The sequence below is a fragment of the Salvelinus fontinalis genome, chromosome 15 (genome assembly GCF_029448725.1).
Source record: "Salvelinus fontinalis isolate EN_2023a chromosome 15, ASM2944872v1, whole genome shotgun sequence".
NCBI lineage: Eukaryota > Metazoa > Chordata > Actinopteri > Salmoniformes > Salmonidae > Salvelinus > Salvelinus fontinalis.
In genome coordinates, this window is record NC_074679.1 from 29,345,818 (window position 1) to 29,362,654 (window position 16,837).

At 43.8% G+C, this 16,837-nt stretch overlaps 2 protein-coding genes across 2 annotated transcripts in view; one reads left to right on the forward strand and one right to left on the reverse strand.

The window, feature by feature from the left end:
• Positions 1-4,116, forward strand: part of LOC129811735 (fibroblast growth factor receptor-like 1) — a 51,900-nt gene extending 47,784 nt beyond the window's left edge. The window contains exons 6-7 of the mRNA XM_055863285.1: positions 1,538-1,891; positions 2,530-4,116. Of these exons, the coding sequence (XP_055719260.1) occupies positions 1,538-1,891; positions 2,530-2,951 (776 nt within the window). The 3' untranslated portion in view covers positions 2,952-4,116. The remainder of the gene's footprint in view (positions 1-1,537; positions 1,892-2,529) is intronic.
• Positions 4,117-5,007: 891 nt separating this feature from the next.
• LOC129811734 (transforming acidic coiled-coil-containing protein 3-like) lies at positions 5,008-16,261 on the reverse strand. Its single transcript, XM_055863284.1, has 17 exons — positions 16,141-16,261; positions 11,835-12,012; positions 11,390-11,520; positions 11,220-11,266; positions 9,944-11,108; positions 9,730-9,796; positions 9,417-9,618; positions 9,267-9,325; positions 7,717-7,847; positions 7,377-7,461; positions 7,130-7,288; positions 6,510-6,577; positions 6,372-6,415; positions 6,123-6,283; positions 5,672-5,778; positions 5,437-5,557; positions 5,008-5,314 (listed from the first exon to the last, which is right to left on the reverse strand). Exons 2-17 carry the CDS (start codon positions 12,009-12,011, stop codon positions 5,249-5,251), a joined length of 2,790 nt encoding a protein of 929 aa, XP_055719259.1. The 5' UTR covers position 12,012; positions 16,141-16,261; the 3' UTR covers positions 5,008-5,248.
• Positions 16,262-16,837: the final 576 nt, after the last annotated feature.

Sequence of the window (16,837 nt, forward strand, 5' to 3'; positions counted from 1 at the left end):
TGTTCCATGGATGAATGTTACTCATATCCCCGTTCCATGGATGAATGTTACTCGTAACCCTGCTCCATGGATGAATGTTACTCGTATCCCTGCTCCATGGATGAATGTTACTCATATCCCTGCTCCTTGGATGAATGTTACTCGTAACCCTGCTCCATGGATGAATGTTACTCGTATCCTTGCTCCATGGATGAATGCTACTCGTATCCCTGTTCCATGGATGAATGTTACTCGTATCCCTGCTCCATGGATGAATGTTACTCGTAACCCTGTTCCATGGATGAATGTTACTCGTATCCCTGCTCCATGGATGAATGTTACTCGTATCCTTGCTCCATGGATGAATGTTACTCGTAACCCTGTTCCATGGATGAATGTTACTCGTATCCCTGTTCCATGGATGAATGTTACTCGTAACCCTGTTCCATGGATGAATGTTACTCGTATTCCTGCTCCATGGATGAATGTTACTCGTATCCCTGCTCCATGGATGAATGTTACTCATATCCCTGCTCCATGGATGAATGTTACTCATATCCCTGCTCCATGGATGAATGTTACTTGTATCCTTGCTCCATGGATGAATGTTACTCATATCCCTGCTCCATGGATGAATGTTACTCATATCCCTGCTCCATGGATGAATGTTACTCATATCCCTGCTCCATGGATGAATGTTACTCATATCCCTGCTCCATGGATGAATGTTACTCATATCCCTGCTCCATGGATGGATGTTACTCGTATCCCCGTTCCATGGATGAATGTTACTCGTATCCCTGTTCCATGGATGAATGTTACTCGTAACCCTGCTCCATGGATGAATGTTACTCGTATCCCCGTTCCATGGATGAATGTTACTCGTATCCCCGTTCCATGGATGAATGTTACTCGTATCCATGTTCCATGGGTGAATGTTACTCATATCCCTGCTCCATGGATGGATGTTACTCGTATCCCCGTTCCATGGATGAATGTTACTCATATCCCTGCTCCATGGATGAATGTTACTCGTATCCCTGCTCCATGGATGAATGTTACTCGTAACCCTGCTCCATGGATGAATGTTACTCGTAACCCTGCTCCATGGATGAATGTTACTCGTATCCCTGTTCCATGGATGAATGTTACTCGTAACCCTGCTCCATGGATGAATGTTACTCGTAACCCTGCTCCATGGATGAATGTGCTCGTCTAATCATGAAGATGAGAAGCATATTGACTGCAGGTCTGAGAATGAGTGTTGTGTTCCGGTGTGTGGGGTGAGGAGGTGGTGGCTGCTAAACCCCAAGCCCCTCCAATCTGGAGCTGATTAAGGTCCAGCTGCCTGCCCCCCCCCCCCCCCCCCCCCCACACACACACACGGGACGTGTGTGCAGTACAACCAGGAGCGGAGAGAGGGGAAACTAATCACATGTGCTATTTCTCTCTCTCTCTCTAATAACTGTATGGACATCTGCGCTGGTTCAGGCAAAGAGTCAGCCATGTGGGAAATGTGGGATGGCAATGACAGTTTGTCCATTATGTCTCTCTGCAGAGCGGACCAACTCCAAGCCCATCCTGACAGGCACTCACCCGGTCAACACCACAGTGGACTACGGTGGGACTACCTCATTCCAGTGCAAAGTGAGGAGCGATGTCAAACCCGTCATCCAGTGGCTCAAGCGTGTGGAGTCCAACGAGGAGAGTCGGTACAACTCCACCATTGAGGTGGGCGACCATCACTTCGTGGTGCTGCCCACGGGAGAGGTGTGGTCACGCCCTGATGGCTCCTACCTCAACAAGCTGCTCATCACCCGTGCCAAGGAGGAGGACTCTGGCATGTACATCTGTCTGGGTGCCAACACCATGGGCTACAGCTTCCGCAGCGCCTTCCTCACCGTTCTGCCAGGTAATACCAGTGCCAGGCTGCCTGCCCTCTAGTACATCATACCCCCCATAAACTCTTACCTGGCTTCCCAAAATTCCAACTTTCAAAATATTTCCCATTGTACACACAAACTCCTCTGTTTCCAGTTTTCTTCTTCCACAGGTTCTTGTGAGTTTTGTATTGGTGAACAATGTAGTATTGACCCACTGCAGTGATTTCGAGTGCTGAGCGATAAGTGCTTTGTGAGGTCGGTTCAGTATCGGTTCGATTATTAAAAAGATAATCATGTTTTTTGATTTCGGTTTAGCAAATGTTTTTTTACATTAATTGCACTATGCATTATGTGGGTTGAATGCTGTAACACAGAATTAAACAATAAAAGTTCCATGATGGTAGTGACTGCCTATTTACTGCCTATTTACTGCTTATCTGATTTATCTCTACAGAAACATTGAGCATTGAGCTCACAAAAAAAACAAAATTGAATTTATTAAATAATTGAACCGACCAAAATATAGGTTAATCGCTCAGCACTATTAATTTCTCTACCAAGACTCTCTCAGCATGTGTAGCTACTTCTTTGTTCAACGTTATTGTTTAAAATGATTGACTCCACGTTGACTGATCCTTCTTTTTTTGGGGGCCCTCTCCTCCTGCAGACACCAAACCACCCATCACCCCGATGTTCACCCCAGCCTCCAGCCCCCTCCCCTGGCCTGTCATCATTGGCATCCCTGCAGGCATGGTGTTCATCTTTGGTACAGTGCTGCTGTGGTTCTGCCAGAGTAAAAAGCACTGTTCCCCAACCAGCACTGCGTCTGCCCAGGTCCTGCAGGCCTCCCACCGGCTGCCCTACCGGGAGAGGGACAGGAGCTTTGTGGCCCCTTCCTCCAGCCCAGAGAAGGACTGCCTAGGCTCCATAAACTATGAGGAGTATCTGGCTCAGCAGCAGCTGCTCCTCACTCAAGGGGGCTCTGCCCTCCCCCCCAAAATCTACCCCAAAATCTACAATGACATCCACACTCACACACACTCCCACGTGGACGGGAAGGTGCACCAGCACATTCACTTTCAGTGTTAGCCATGTGCCAAATGTTGTCCCCCTCTGCGCATCTGAAGGATTGCATCGTAAAGCGAAGGTCTGAGCTTTGGACTGAACCTCAGAGAACAGCTCTCTGGTAAACACATGTGGGGCTGCTCTTTGAACTGTTACCTTGCCTGTGCTGGATCTTGATCTAACTGGACATTATAATGATCATTCAGTACTGTACAACAGTGAAATTAAGGTGATGGTACATGAGCAGTTTTAGCGGTTAGTGCATAAATGGCTGCCCTAGTGATTTCTCAACTAAAATAACATTTTCCAATGACAATGTATGGTTTTTACTGTACCTGCAAACCTGCCTGGTCCTTGGTGCTACTTTTTTCATATCAAAACCACTGAACCCTGATGTGCACTTAAATCACCAAAAGATTCTGCAATGCATTAAAGGCAGCTATTCAGACTTACTGAGAGTGCATATCCATCAGTAAATACCTAAATAATCCATCATTAACTTGTTTACCCCTATCAACTAATCAACAAGGATTAGGGTCAGTTTCGACCTTTACCTCATGTTGAGTACAAGGTACAGTACTTAAGCTCTGCTAGGTGATGAAGGCGGTATGGAATACAATACAAAAGGGCTGGTATTACGCTCATACTCAGGTAGCCCCTTTGATTTTTGTAAATGTTTATTGTTCAAATGCACATCCATTTAACCCTGACCACTATTGATGTGCCATCAATAATCCTGTTTTACAATCACAAAGGTAATATGATAGCATTTATTTAATATTTGAATCATGTCCATATCAAAGACTGCAAATAGAATATTGTTCCAATGTTGACTGGACTCGCTTAATATCATTGCCAGAATCCAAACGTTAACACCACTAGCCTTTTGTGTTTTGTAGAATCCTTGCAAATATCCCGTGTTGCATTGAATACATAGTCCGCAGTCTAATTTAACCACATTTTAGATGTAGTCATGGAGACAATTTATTTTTTAAGTCAGGCATTTTAGATGTATTATATTTTTTTTTAAAGGTACATTTAATAAGGTTCTGTAGTTGCAAAGTAATAAAGACAATGCCAATCAGGATAATCATAGTTTATGCAAGTACTTATACACAATTGGTTGTTTGACAATCTTGTATGATTTGATAAAGTTGATTTGATAAAGGACAGGCAAATAGAGATTCTCTTTGGTTCATGGCCTCAATTCTTTACAGGAACTTGGTTGATGCATCAATTATAAAATCAATCTATACTATGAATGACCTCTGAAAATGAGAATTGCAAGGATGTTTGTAAAAGCCTCCGGTCAGCCCACCGGCTTAAAACACCATAGGCTTCCACTGGGAATGAAGGGATGGGCTCAGTGACAGTTAGCTGCCCTGCTAGGTAAGGACCATAAGGAGGCCCCTACAAAAGGCAGGTCAGCTTTCTTCCCGACATGACTGGAAGAGCCTAGTCTACACAGGGTGATTCAGAGGGCAGCCAGCAAAGGGCCAGTGGTGCTGGAATAGATACAGGCAGAGATAGAAAGTGCTCTCACAGGAGAGTGATGGCCCCTGCAAGAGTACACCAACTGACTAGCATCGCTCCCATTTAAGAGTGAATCTACCCCTTCTCCTCCCCTCTGCCCCACACTACCACCTCATTCAACTCCAATCTAGGTAGGATTTCCTTTCACCATTTAGGAAGTGCATTGTCCTGGTCCGGGAGTGATGTGACAGGACCCTGTGATTGCTCATGGAAGAAGGGGAGCATTGTATCAGGGTAGCTTGTTTTGTTGTAAGCATTGTGGAACGAGATGAGCTTTGGTTCTGGAGACAGGAGCTATAGAAATGTTTTAACAGCACTAGAAAAATCTATGAAGTACACTTTTAGCTACTGTTTGGAATAACTTGTACAAATGTCTCTGCTATGCTCATCAGAACATGCAATGAATGCATGAAACCAAAAACTATAAATTACCTTTGCAAAGACTATACCACAAAATATTACTTATGGTAAACAGCATCTCCTTGTGGCTGAAAATAGTTGAGGGCTACAATGAACTTCAAATAAACTTGCAAGGAGCTACAACGGATCTTGATTAGTAATGTTTTATTATTACAGTAATAAAGACAGACATGAAGACAAACATTGACAAAATATGAATCAGTAGATGAGGCAGTGAAGTACTATTACATTTCTCGATCTCCAATTAAGAGCAGCAAATCATTTACAAAGCGATATTCACACGTTAATCAGGAAGAGCACATATTTAGATTTGTAAAAAATCTAAACTACAGCAATAAAGGCAAGGACATAGATTAACACAGTTGAACTCAGCCCTTCTGGACTTTAGCGATTAGCTCATCGCAAAGACTGGTGAGTTCTTCAGTCTCTTTTACCTGAGACCAGGGAAAAAATGCAAGAAAAAAAATCTTGATAAGAGCAAAAACTACCATGAACAAATTATGCCAAAAACAGTGATAAAGGCAGGCTCATGGAGTTCAGACTGAGATGGACTTACTTTCTGGTCAAGGCTGTTCTCCAGTGACTGGGCCTTTAGCTGCTCTCTGCGCAGCTGGGCCTGATGTACAGAGACCTCTGACTTTAGTTTGGAGCGAACCTCTGCAATCTCCCCATTCGCCCTGGGAAAAAAAGTAGTAGTCAGCCAAGTGAGACTATACAAAGGCCGGCAACAATACGCAATTATGTAACCGGCTGTATTTTGCACAAAAATACGTATAGTTTGAATGTCTTACAGGCCAATTTTATGCTCTGCATGGACTTTCAGGGTCTGGTAGCGTTGCTCCTCCTTCTTGATCCTAGCCAGGTAATCTTGAGCACATTTCTTCAGCATCTCTTCATTCTTAGTGGCACACACATTCATAACCGAAGGTCATGAGGTTGGCAAAGCAAAGTCATGGACCTACATCAATTCAGTATCATCCTTCACAGCAATGTTACTTACCTGCACCAAAGCATGGTGTTTTGCGCAATAATGTGTCAGCAAGATTCTATCATGTATTTTAAGCCTTCTCCAGAAATGATAATTACATAAAAAATGAACACAATTGCCTGAGAGCTGCTGGACCATAAGGACAGTTTGATGAAAAAGCTTTAAATAAAAAAGGTTCAAATTTAGGCATGACAAATGGTTGCACAAAACACAGGGCCCTATGCATAGGTCATGACATTCTTTTTAATGCCGACCTTTTTGTAACCCTCGATGGCCTCTTTGTACTTGTCCAGTCTCTTGAAGAGCTCAGAGAAGGACCTCTCCATGGTGTTCAGGTCCTGTGATACCTGCTCCTTCTCCTGCAAGACTTTAGTGATCTCAGCCTGGGCCATCTCCTTCTCCCTTTGTTTATCAGCTGCAGGAAACAATGACAATCACAACAAGTTGTACATTTTACATTAAAAGGATATTAACAATGCAAAATTGCCTTTACTACAACATACCCAATATCTGAGCAATTGTGGCTTCAAATTCAGACATGATTTTCCTGCAAAAACAAAAAAGCAGAGAAACCAACAGTTATTTGTTAGAGGTCTGAAATGAGAATAAGTGACCAAATAGAGTCAATGCTTATTGCTTACCCCATTTCATGATTATCCCAAGACAGCTTGTCATGCTTTGCCTTCCATTGATCTTCCTGTTCTTTTACCTATAAAAAGAAACCATTATAAATGAAAATGACCATAGCAGCATACCACCCTGCATACCACTGCTGGCTTGCTTCTGAAGCTAAGCAGGGTTGGTCCTGGTCAGTCCCTGGATGGGAGACCAGATGCTGCTGGAAGTGGTGTTGGAGGGCCAGTAGGAGGCACTCTTTCCTCTGGCCTAAAAAATATCCCAATGCCCCAGGGCAGTGATTGGGGACACTGCCCTGTGTAGGGTGCCGTCTTTCGGATGGGACGTTAAACGGGTGTCCTGACTCTCTGAGGTCATTAAAGATCCCATGGCACTTATCGTAAGAGTAGGGGTGTTAACCCCGGTGTCCTGGCTAAATTCCCAATCTGGCCCTCAAACCATCATGGTCACCTAATAATCCCCAGTTTACAATTGGCTCATTCATCCCCCTCCTCTCCCCTGTAACTATTCCCCAGGTCGTTGCTGCAAATGAGAACGTGTTCTCAGTCAACTTACCTGGTAAAATAACGGTAAAATAAATAAATAAATGACTGGATTGAAAGGGATGAGGAAAACAAACACGTACTTCTTTCTGGATCTTGGCAATGGCAGCATCCATGTCTTGCTGACTGTATTTAAGCACCTCTATGATGTTATCCTCAGTGTTGGCTGGTTGGGGGAAAGTTGAGGCCAGATTCATAGGGGAATTTTGCACGAGAGGCGTCATAGGACCAACAACCTGAACCTAAAGGAACAGAAGACATCCATTCAACAGTTCCCACATTACTTAGCTTTACTATATTATAGGTTCTTTGAGGACTGAGGAAACTTACAGGTGGTGGGACATCAAGAAGTTTGGGGTTGAGAGACTTCAATCCATTCACCTCCTCCTTGGCACCAGTCTTCTGGGTATCCACACTAAAACCATTGACAGAAACCTCTCAGATTTGGAGAAAACACCTTGATATTCACCTTTGAATTGCAAACTCATTTTTAGATACAACTAGATGTAATTGTACTAGATGTAACTAGATTAAGGATGCTCTCAATTCTAGGCCAATTAAATACTTATTTGCAACTAGAACATTTTAAGATTAACACGCAAGTCATTCTCCCCACCCAGTTAGATGGGTAAAACAAAACCATGTGATTATGACCAAAACAGTAACACACCGTGAAGCAAAGGCATCAGGTTGAGGGAGGTTGTCGGGTCCTGTGGGGCCTCCAGACTTCTTGGGGCTTTCTCTCATGAGGGGGTCAAATTTGAGGTACAGAGATTGTTTCCTCAGTGCTGACTCCTTGAACTGAATATAAAGGCTACGTAATTAGAGGAAGCCCAAAATGTAAATAAACCAGGTAAGAAAGTATGTAAAATCAGCAAAAAAAGTAAAGACCTCACTGTCAACTGCACTTATTTTCTGCAAATTTAACATGTATGAAAATAACAAGATTCAGCAGACCAACTGAACAAGTTCCACAGACATGTGACTAACAGAAACGGGATAATGTGTCCCTGAACAAAGGGGGATGTCAAAATCAAAAGTAACAGTATCTGTGGACACCAGCTGCATTAAGTACTACAGTACATCTCATGGACTGCACCAGATTTGTCAGTTCTTGCGGTGTTACCCAACTCTTCCACCAAGGCACCTGCAATCTCCCAGACATTTCTGGGGAGGAATGGACCTAGCCCTCACCCTCCGAGCCAACAGGTCCCAGACGTGCTCAATGGGATTGAGATCCGGGCTCGTCGCTGGCCATGGCAGAACACTGACATACCTGTCTTGCAGGAAATCACACACAGAACGAGCCGTATGGCTTGTGGCATTGTCATGCTGGAGGGTCATGTCAGGATGAGCCTGCAGGAAGGGTACCACATGAGGGAGGAGGATGTCTTCCCTGTAACGCACAGCGTTGAGATTGCCTGCAATGACAAGCTCAGTCCGATGATACTGTGACACCACCCCAGACCATGACGGACCCTCCTCCTTGATCCCGCTCCAGAGTACAGGCCTCAGTGTAACACTCACTTCGACGATAAACGCAATTCCGGCCATCAACCCTGGTGAGACAAAACCCCTGGTGATGTCTGGTGAGGACCTGCCTTACAACAGGCCCACAAGCCCTCAGTCCAGCCTCTCAGCCTATTGCGGACAGTCTGAGCACTGATGGAGGGATTGTGCGTTCCTGCTGTAACTCAGGCAGTTGTTGCCATCTTGTACCCGTCCTGCAGGTGTGATGTTTGTATGTATCCTGTGCAGGTGTTACATGTGGTCTGCCACTGCGAGGACGATCAGCTGTCCGCCCTGTCTCCCTGTAGCGCTTTCTTAGGCTGCTCACAATACGAACATTGCAATTTATTGACCTGGCCACATCTGTAGTCCTCATTCTTTCTTGCAGCATGCCCAAGGCACTTTCACGCAGATGAGCAGGGACCCTGGGCATCTATCTTGGTGTTTATCCCCCAGAGTCAGTAGAAAGGCATCTTTAGTGTGCATGTTGCAGGTGCATGTTCATCAATTGTTTATGGTTCATTGAACAAGCATGGGAAATGGCATTTAAACCCTTTACAGTGAAGTTATTTGGATTTTTACGAAATATCTTTGAAAGAGAGGGTCCTGAAAATGGGACGTTTCTTTTTTTTTGCTGAGTGTGTGTGTGTGTGTGTGTGTGTGTGTGTGTGTGTGTGTATATATATATATTTTTTTTTAATAATCACTTACATTGCTGGAACCAAACTGCTCCAGGTAGTCCATCTGTCCATCAAAGTCATTCGCCATGACTGGAGAGAATGGGGGACAAGTGTTAGTCAAAAAGCAAGTCAAGTCGACATTACAGCAACTAACATGAATTCCTCAAGTTATTTGACTTACATGTGGTTCCAGGAACAAACTCCTCATTAAATTCTGACATGCCATTTTGTGGGTTCTGCTCAAAATGACAGAGTTCAAAGGGTTCTAGTGTGCTCAGAGAAGGTTGGTTAGGTTCAGTTGGAGGTTCCTGCTCTTGGCCAGACAAAGGATCCTGAACTTCACAAGATTCCATCTGAAGCTGCTGATCTTGTGGAATGTTGTCCTAAAATTGTAGAAAGAATGTCACCTAAGCAAGCACACAAATCAATATACAGCTTTGGCTAGCCAAAATATTTTCCAATATATAATCTGATCAAGGTTTTAAAAAGCTTACAATTCCTTCTCGTGTGGCAGACAGATCAGGTTCAGTCCTTGAGATTTTGTCTCCAGTACTAGGAAGACTGAAAATAGAATCACTACCAGTTAATGGAGTGGTGCAGCTACATTAAGCTTCTTTGTACAGCACTGATTATGCTTCAACTATAAATCAAGACTACCTTTAGTACATTAATTTAAGAATATTAAAGTTGCAATGAACATGAACTTACAGTGGCCATGGTGCGGTGTCTTTCTGAACAGGCTCTGTCACTTTATCAGGGGAGGCAGCCACCCTGACTGAGTTTGATCCCTTGGCCTCTAAACTGGATTTCACCTTACAGACTATAGAGTCACTCATTCTTGCATTTGTACCAAATGGATTGAAGTCTGGGTCATCAAACTTGTCAAAATTGTACGTGCCTTTTGGAACAGGAATATCAGAATCAGTACTGACCGCTGGCATCACTGGGGATTCCTTAGATAGAGGTTTATTTTCTTCAGGTACTGCCTTTTTCTCTGTCGGCTTAAGACCAGGAGGCCTCTTGACAAAGCGCTTGGGAAGAGGCTTACTTTTGATCTCCCCGCCATCATCCAAACTGAACTCAAGTTTCACTGGCCCGGCATTGGGAGCGGCTTCCCCCGGCTGAGGCATGGAGTCTTCAGCGGGCTGGCTCGTCTCCTTGGGAGCAAGTGACAATGGTGCAATAGCTCTCATCTCGGGCTGGACAGGTGCCAATACAACTGGCTGAGACACCCGAACCATGGCTGCAGGTCCCATTTCCTTACCAGCAGGGGCAGTCTCTTCAACTTCCACCTCTGGAGGGTCATTGAATGGCAGCTTTCTTCCAAGTACAGGAGAATTCTGAATTTTGGAGGCTCTTGTTTGGAAAGGGTTGACAAAATCAAGGTCGTCAAAATCTAATTTGTAAGACCCTTTGGGCGGCAGAGGAGTCTCATCTCTAGAGGAGATGGCGACAGCTTGATCTGGGTTAAGTTTAACTGATGACTGTACAGTCTTGTCCTCATCAGCTTTGGATAACTCAATGGCTGGATCCTTCGTCATAGTGATCACACCGCTATCTGTTGAACGCACATCAGCTGAGATGTCAGCAAGAGAATTTTCCAGTGAGGGCATGAACGGGAGGGTCTCATCCAGTGCCGTTTCAATCTTGTCAAAATCCTCTAACTTCTCCTCATGAGAAACTGCCTCAACTACATTAGGTTCACTCAGATCAATAGCCGTGGAGGTTTCAACTAGTTCACTGGGCCTTGCTGGAGAGAGGACCATTTTACCGGACCCTTGGAAGGGATTGATGACGTCAAGGTTATCAAAATCCAGCTGATAACCTCCTTTACTCTGAATTGGCATGTCATCATCAGGATAGGATAACACATCTGAAAAGTCCACAGTAAAATAAGTAAAAATCAAGTCAACATTTTATGGTTGAAATAATGTGACAAAGCAGTGTCGTAATGAATCTTGAACCTTTATTAAAATGCATTTACCTGATTTTGGCACATCAACAGGCACATTGATTTCCTGCAGCAACACCCTGTAAAAATACAAGAGGATAGATTAGTTTCGAATCTCTCAACTTGATACCAGATTATGAATAATCATTCTGCCAAAGTGACGTACAGCTACAGCTTTAAAAAAAATGTTTTTACATGCTTACTCTTCAGGTGTTGTAAGCTGCAAAGACTCTAGGGCTTTTGTACAGTAATCTATGCTTGCCATCTTGAGGGACTTTGTTGGTGATTCTATTCTCTTAGTGTGAGGGTCTCTTCTTGGAGTCTGAAAACAAACCTGAACGCAGAAACCAAAAGGTTATCTGAAAACAATTTTCTTTCAAACAGACAAATAAAGAAATATGTCATCGGTAAACCTAACCTGGTTAAATTGTTTTTCGTGCACATCGAGTGAACAACTTTATTTTTATACAGTTTACTCTGAGTAAGCACCTCAAAAAAATGTGGGTGTGCATCAGCTCATGCTTTTTGCTAGACTTCGAACAGTCAAGCATAGATCCTCAATAACAAGATTATTTTACAGAGAGAATTATTCTGGAACATTTAAACTACTCGAAGACTAGGCTTCTTGACAACATATATACACCGTACCTTCCCTCCCTTTACTATAGTTTTGTTGGACAGGTTCTCTGCCTGAGACTGGCGAAGGATGGATGGCCTCCCAGTCGGCTGATCCAAGGAAAAGATGTCACAACTCGTCTCTGAATTGCTGTGCTTTCTTCCAGGGCAGATCCCACGATTCTCATCGTTCACAGCAGTAGAACTCATCCTATAAAGAGGGGCAGACAGAAGTGAGGGAGCTGAAGCAAAAGTAGGCCACACCCAGTAGACAGCTGGGCACACTGATTAGACTGAGCAAAGCACGTCACAGACAAACTAATTGACAAAGCACATTCAATCTAATCTCTAGATACCTCATTGAGGGGGTGTGTATCAGCGCTACACCGATTGAACAAAACATTAGGAACACCTTCCTAATATTGAGTTGCACCCCTTTGGTGCACAGAACAGCCTCAATTCATTGAAGCATGGACTCCACAAGGTGTCAAAAGCATGCTGGATGCTGGCCCATGTTGACTCCAATGCTTCCCACAGTTGTCTCCAATGCTTCCCACAGTTGTCTCAAGTTGGCTGATGTCCTTTGGGTGGCGAAACAGTCTTGATCCATGGGAATTGTTAAGCGTGAAAAAGCCAGCAGCGTTGCAGTTCTCGACTCAAACTGTGTGCCTGGCACCTACTACCATAGCCTGTTCAAAGGCACAATAATATTTTGTCGTGCCCATTCACCCTCTGAATGCCACACACAATCCATGGGCTGCGGTCCAAACACTAAAGACACCCTCGTCCACTTAGCCTCGCCTTATGCCCTTATCCCCGTCACCATCTTGGAGGGCGATCCAAATGATTTGCCAAGCAAGGGAAGATTGCAACGCAAACCCCATAGCCCTCGTTTTTAGTCAGCTTTGCGAGTATACAATTATGTTCACTCCGGGGCCTGAAACTCCCCATATTTCAATTTGCGACGATTGTACATCCGCTAAGAAGTCTGTGAAAACTTAATCAATGGAGAAGTCAACATACAAGTGTAAGTAAAAACTAATGCAAAGTTACAAGTTGTGCTACTAATGCACATGACAGCACAAACACGTCTTGTAAAAAGTATTTAAAAAAAATCATAATTGGGTTATCTTTTGGAAATTGTAGGGAATTATTTTCCTTCAGATGTTCCAGCTAGGGTAGGCTAATGTTAGTTAGCTAATTAATTTGCTAGCTATCATACAGTAGGTGTATATTAATAATTATACACTGCTCAAAAAAATAAAGGGAACACTTAAACAACACAATGTAACTCCAAGTCAATCACACTTCTGTGAAATCAAACTGTCCGCTTAGGAAGCAACACTGATTGACAATAAATGTCACATGCTGTTGTGCAAATGGAATAGACAAAAGGTGGAAATTATAGGCAATTAGCAAGGCACCCCCAAAAAAGGAGTGATTCTGCAGGTGGTGACCACAGACCACTTCTCAGTTCCTATGCTTTCTGGCTGATGTTTTGGTCACTTTTGAATGCTGGCGGTGCTCTCACTCTAGTGGTAGCATGAGACGTAGTCTACAAACCAAACAAGTGGCTCAGGTAGTGCAGTTCATCCAGGATGGCACATCAATGCGAGCTGTGGCAAAAAGGTTTGCTGTGTCTGTCAGCGTAGTGTCCAGAGCATGCAGGCGCTACCAGGAGACAGGCCAGTACATCAGGAGACGTGGAGGAGGCCGTAGGAGGGCAACAACCCAGCAGCAGGACCGCTACCTCCGCCTTTGTGCAAGGAGGTGCACTGCCAGAGCCCTGCAAAATGACCTCCAGCAGGCCACAAATGTGCATGTGTCAGCATATGGTCTCACAAGGGGTCTGAGGATCTCATCTCGGTACCTAATGGCAGTCAGGCTACCTCTCACGAGCACATGGAGGGCTGTCCGGCCCCACAAAGAAATGCCACCCCACACCATGACTGACCCATCGCCAAACCGGTCATGCTGGAGGATGTTGCAGGCAGCAGAACGTTCTCCACGGCGTCTCCAGACTCTGTCACGTCTGTCACATGTGCTCATGTGCTCAGTGTGAACCTGCTTTCATCTGTGAAGAGCACAGTGCGCCAGTGACGAATATGCCAATCTTGGTGTTCTCTGGCAAATGCCAAACGTCCTGCACGGGGTTGGGCTGTAAGCACAACCCCCACCTATGGACGTCGGGCCCTCATACCACCCTCATGGAGTCTGTTTCTGACCGTTTGAGCAGACATGCACATTTGTGGCCTGCTGGAGGTCATTTTGCAGGGCGCTGGCAGTGCACCTCCTTGCACAAAGGCGGACGTAGCAGTCCTGCTGCTGGGTTGTTGCCCTCCTACGGCCTCCTCCACGTCTCCTGATGTACTGGCCTGTCTCCTGGTAGCACCTCCATGCTCTGGACACTACGCTGACAGAAACAGCAAACCTTTTTGCCACAGCTCGCATTGATGTGCCATCATGGATGAACTGCACTACCTGAGCCACTTGTGTGGGTTGTAGACTCCGTCTCATGCTACCACTAGAGTGAGAGCACCGCCAGCATTCAAAAGTGACCAAAACATCAGCCAGGAAGCATAGGAACTGAGAAGTGGTCTGTGGTCACCACCTGCAGAATCAAGGCTTTTTTGGGGGTGTCTTGCTAATTGCCTATCATGTCCACCTTTTGTCTCTTCCATTTGCACAACAGCATGTGACATTTATTGTCAATCAGTGTGGCTTCCTAAGTGGACAGTTTGATTTCACAGAAGTGTGATTTACTTGGAGTTACATTGTGTTGTTTAAGTGTTCCCTTTATTTTTTTGAGCAGTGTATATTTAATATAGGTAGACATGCACTCATAATTGAACGTAGCGCGGAATGAATGAGTGACGAATTTCAAGCCAAGGGTGGCCCATTTAAAAATCTTTCCTTCCTCCCTCGCCCTGCAAGTGTATACTCGTCAGACGTCATCAGAAGTATCCACTTAATTTAAGGGATAGGGTGTGTCTTAAGTGTTTGGAACGCAATCCATGTCTCAAGGATTAAAAAGCCTTTAACCTGTCTATTCTTCATCTACACTGATTGAAGTTGATTTTACAGGTGACATCAATAAGGGATAATAGCTTTCACCTGGTCAATTTGGTGAAAATACCATGTGTTCCTAAAGTTTTGTACACTCAGTTTGTGTAGTTGGATCCTTGTTGACGATGGATACATGTAAAAGTCACCAACCTGTAGAAGTCTAAATGTGCAATTTATTTGGAAATAAAAGGTGAAAGGGTCATGTGCTACCAGTGGGGAGAAATAACTATTCATCAGGCCACAAAGAGTTGTCATTCAAACAAGTTTGTCTACTGACATTTCAATTGATACATTTTAGTCATTAAGCAGACGCTCTTATCCAGAGCGACTGATAGCCAAGACAACATTTAGATTACGGGATTATGAATTGTACACCACTTGTTAGCATGCCAAGAATGTATAGTTGGTAACGATGTCTAAGCAATTTACCCACTACGTCCTCACACCATAATGTGGCCTGCAGTTCCAGGGCTTGTCAGTTTTCCCTACACTGGATGCATCTGCCAGGCCTGCTAAAGAGCACACCAAATCTGCAAAGCCCGTTTGGAATCATTCAGAGTTTCGCTAAATTAATTTCCCTTGGTGCATAGCCAATTAAACTATACTACCGTGACTGCAGCATTTTATGGATGGTCCGGCTTGACATTTAACTAGTACATAAAGGTTTGGAGTATTGCCACGAGTTTTGCTCTTGAAGTGCAATAATGTCTGAAATAATGTGGCCAGCGCAGTAATACCGGCAATCGCGTACCAGCTAACGCTAGTTAGCTAGTATGTTAACAAGGAACAATTCAAAATAAAATCTCGTTCACTTTAGGTACGTTGACGTTACCTAGTAACGCTAGTTAGTTATTAATTCCGCACGTTTGCCAATACCAATTAACAGTAGAAAACTAGCGGACCTTTTCAGCTGATACTTTGACACCAACCATAGATAACTAAGCAATATGACGGTAACACAATTACCTAAATAAGCAGTTTCCCTAACATAAATGACCAGTTTATTATAATGTATAGATAACAGTAGACATTGGAGGGAACTTGCTCTCGAGAACCCAAGGCAAAACTAACGTTAGCGTCTAAGAATGCGCTAGGAGTTAACTAAAGTCAGTTAGCTGGTTAACGTTACTAACCATAAGTAATTTAGTTAGCTAGCCAACGTTAAGTAAATCGCTAGCGTCCAGCTACAAGAGATGCGTCAAATGAAGGAAGACATTTTGCGAGATAGACCAAGTCAGATGAACAATTAAAAAGCAGCCAAATAGCTACATACCTCAATCAAGGAGTCGGATAAGCATAAAATAACTTCTCTTGACTCAAATAACTCAACCCACAGTTTACTTTTCGAAATCGTTCTTGCAACGCAAGTGGTCAGTACATTTCGAATTTAAACGCCTCGATTTGGACCAATTAAATAGACAGAAAACATAAAACATGGGGCGGAGCTTCATACGAATTAGCCAATAGCGTTGCGTGACTTTGAACCGACCAGCGAATTTGCGCCAAAGTCGAGACAAAGACGATTTAAAACACTATTTCTAGGCTCGCGTTTGATGCCAATTTGTTTGATAAGAGAGTGTACATTTTACAACACGACGGAGGCAAGAGTCTTTATACTGTCTGTTCAGTTATGAAAATGGATATACTTTGCAGCCTTTGCTCTAGGAGAGGGAGAAAATTAAATGAAAGAGTACATTCGGAAAGTATTCAGACCCCTTCCCTTTTCCACATTTTGTTACATTACAGCCTTATTCTTTAAAAAAAAATATATATATATATGTATCCTCATCAATCTACACACAATACCCCATAATGACAAAACAAAAACAGGGTCTTAGAAATTTTAGCAAATTTCTAAATAAATAAATACCTGATTTACAGTATACAGTATTCAGACCCTTTGCTGAGACTCGAAATGGAGCTTGGGTGCATCCTGTTTCCATTGATCATCCTTGAGATGTTTCTACAAC